General features: G+C 42.0%; 1 protein-coding gene and 1 long non-coding RNA gene across 10 annotated transcripts in view; one reads left to right on the top strand and one right to left on the bottom strand.

Moving 5' to 3' along the window:
• The window catches only part of LOC135105129 (prostaglandin E2 receptor EP4 subtype-like), a 209281-nt gene that overhangs the window by 6046 nt on the left and 200735 nt on the right, over nt 1-2500 (bottom strand). For all 7 annotated transcript variants that reach the window (XM_064013155.1, XM_064013154.1, XM_064013159.1 and 4 more), the window contains one exon: nt 670-827. In XM_064013155.1, the coding sequence (XP_063869225.1) occupies nt 670-827 (158 nt within the window). The remainder of the gene's footprint in view (nt 1-669; nt 828-2500) is intronic.
• Nucleotides 1-2500, top strand: part of LOC135105131 (uncharacterized) — a 184502-nt gene that overhangs the window by 65226 nt on the left and 116776 nt on the right. The gene's annotated exons all lie outside the window — the stretch shown is intronic.

Here is a 2500-nt window from a genome sequence, read left to right as displayed (position 1 = left end):
AGAAGAGAAGAGAAGAGAGATAAGCGGGAATGACAAGTGTTGGTGGTAAGTGAGAGAAAACGAAGGAATATGTCAGAAAAAAAAAAAAAAACTAACGTAAACATAATGTAAGGAAAAAGAGAGAGAGCAGGGTTAATAAAAGTAGATAGAAAAATCCAGTCAATGAAAAATAAGTGAAGAAAATGTAGAAGCAAAGAAAATAATGAGGACAGCCAATTATAAATACCTAGAAAGAAAGAAGAGTTAGTGAAGAAGAAGAAGAACGAGAACAAGAACAAAAAGCAAGAACGAGGAGAAAAAAACAAGAACAACACCAAGAAGAACAACAACAACAACAATAAGAAAGAAAAACAGGCACGAGAGCAAGAAGGAAAACACAAAAAAAGAGCAAGAAGAAGAAGAAGAAGAAGAAGAAGAAGAAGAAGAAGAAGAAGAAGAAGAAGAAGAAGGAGGAGGAGGAGGAGATGAAAATAAGAACGAAAAACAGACAAAATAATGAGAAAAAATTTAAAAAAGCATGAACAAAACACACACACACACACACACACACACACACACACACACACACACACACACACACACACACACACACACACACACACACACACACACACACACACACACAACACAACACAACACAACACAACACCACCAAAACACAACACTCACATCAATAGGGGACCAGGAGATGAGGAACACGATGGTGATGACGAGAAGCACAATCACCATCTGCATCTCCAGCTCCCTCTGACGATAGCTGCGTTGGGGCTGACAGATGCTCTTGCCGCAACACCGCTGGCGACACAGACGGAGGCACAGGAGGGTGGCTGCGGGGGGAGAGAGAAAGAGGAAGGGATGGTGAGAGATGAGTAAGGGTGAAGGTAAGACAGTGTGTGTGTGTGTGTGTGTGTGTGTGTGTGTGTGTGTGTGTGTGTGTGTGTAGGGAGGGATGTATGTCTGAATAGAGTGAGTGTTTGTGAGGACGCAGTGACGAGGTATTAAGCTAAGACAGAGGAAGAGTGAAGGAGCGGCAGTGTGTTTAGCAGAGCAGTGTTGAGAGGCGCTGGAGTGATGGAAGAGCGAGGGTGGGTGAGTGAGTGTTTAACCAAGCGTCAAGGAGAGGCGGAAGTGCGCTTGACAAGTGAGGAGTGAGAGGGAGGTAGGGAGGGAGTTTGCAAGGATATCTGTACAACTTATTCTGCAGGAGGGGCGAGGAGTGAGGAGTGAGGGGGAGGGTTCAGGAGGCTCCAGGCTGCTTATGAGGGAGCAGGAGCCTCTCAGATCAGACTCGCCATCAAGAATCATCGCTGTACCAGATGTTAATTGTGAGATACAGGCCAGTATTCAGAAACGCTTTGCTTTCCAACCACAACTGCTTTCAAAGGCCACAGAGATGATTAGCCGGGTTCTCAAGACTGTTTTTTCCCTGTTGATAATGTAAAAATCTTGTTAATCTGTCACTGGAACTATAAAAAATAATCTTAAAAAATCCGTGTCACTTTAATTGGAGGGTTTTTGAATGTAATGGATGAGCGGGTAGAAGTGTTTCACAATATCGCCCATAATAATGTAGTTTTAGAAAAGTTCGTATTTAAAATTTCAGAAAGACTTCCCTAAACACACGCCACGTAGCGATTCCTTCACGGCAACCTTGACTAACAATACCTCATAATGTACTCGTAAGCCTCGCCACTACAACCTCCATCTCACAAATAAACTTAGAACTAAAAATACCACGAAAATAGCGCGCTTTTTTTATTCGTATTTAACTCACAAAACACCAGAACTGAAAATACCACCAAAATAGCTTGCTTTTTTATTCGTATTTAACTCACAAAACACCAGAACTGAAAATACCACCAAAATAGCTTGCTTTTTTATTCGTATTTAACTCACAAAACACCAGAACTGAAAATACCACGAAAATAACGCGCTTTTTTTATTCGTATTTAACTCACAAAACACCAAAACTGAAAATACCACGAAAATAACGCGCTTTTTTTTATTCGTATTTAACTCACAAAACACCAGAACTGAAAATACCACCAAAATAGCGCGCTTTTTTATTCGTATTTAACTCACAAAACACCATCGATCAAATTATTCACGTTGTCGATGAGGCTGAGGGGCAAAGGAGCTTGGAAGAGAGGAGCGTGGGGCAGGTGGCGCGTCAGGGCAGCGCGAGGCGGATCACACAGGTTCAGGAGCATTGCGTCACTGCCTCGAGTTGCCTGACTGGCCTTCACTGCACCTTCCCCTCGGACAAAGAGCGATTAATTGCTGTTGTCAGAGTTATTTTTAAAAGGAGAGTTGTTCTGACCTCCTCTTCATCACGGCTTCGAGTTTTACGTCTTAATTCAAACAAAAGCCCTAAATGGATGCAGTTGATGAGAATATACTGAAGTTTAAGAGCGGAAAGGAGTAGTTTGTGAGCATTTCACTGCGTAATTATAGACTTGTTTAATGGACTGGCTTTTTTTTTCACTTATTTTACCTTTAC

This window comes from Scylla paramamosain, chromosome 11 (genome assembly GCF_035594125.1).
Source record: "Scylla paramamosain isolate STU-SP2022 chromosome 11, ASM3559412v1, whole genome shotgun sequence".
Lineage (NCBI taxonomy): Eukaryota > Metazoa > Arthropoda > Malacostraca > Decapoda > Portunidae > Scylla > Scylla paramamosain.
Note: the sequence above shows the minus strand (reverse complement) of the source record. Positions and strands in the feature narration are given on the sequence as shown.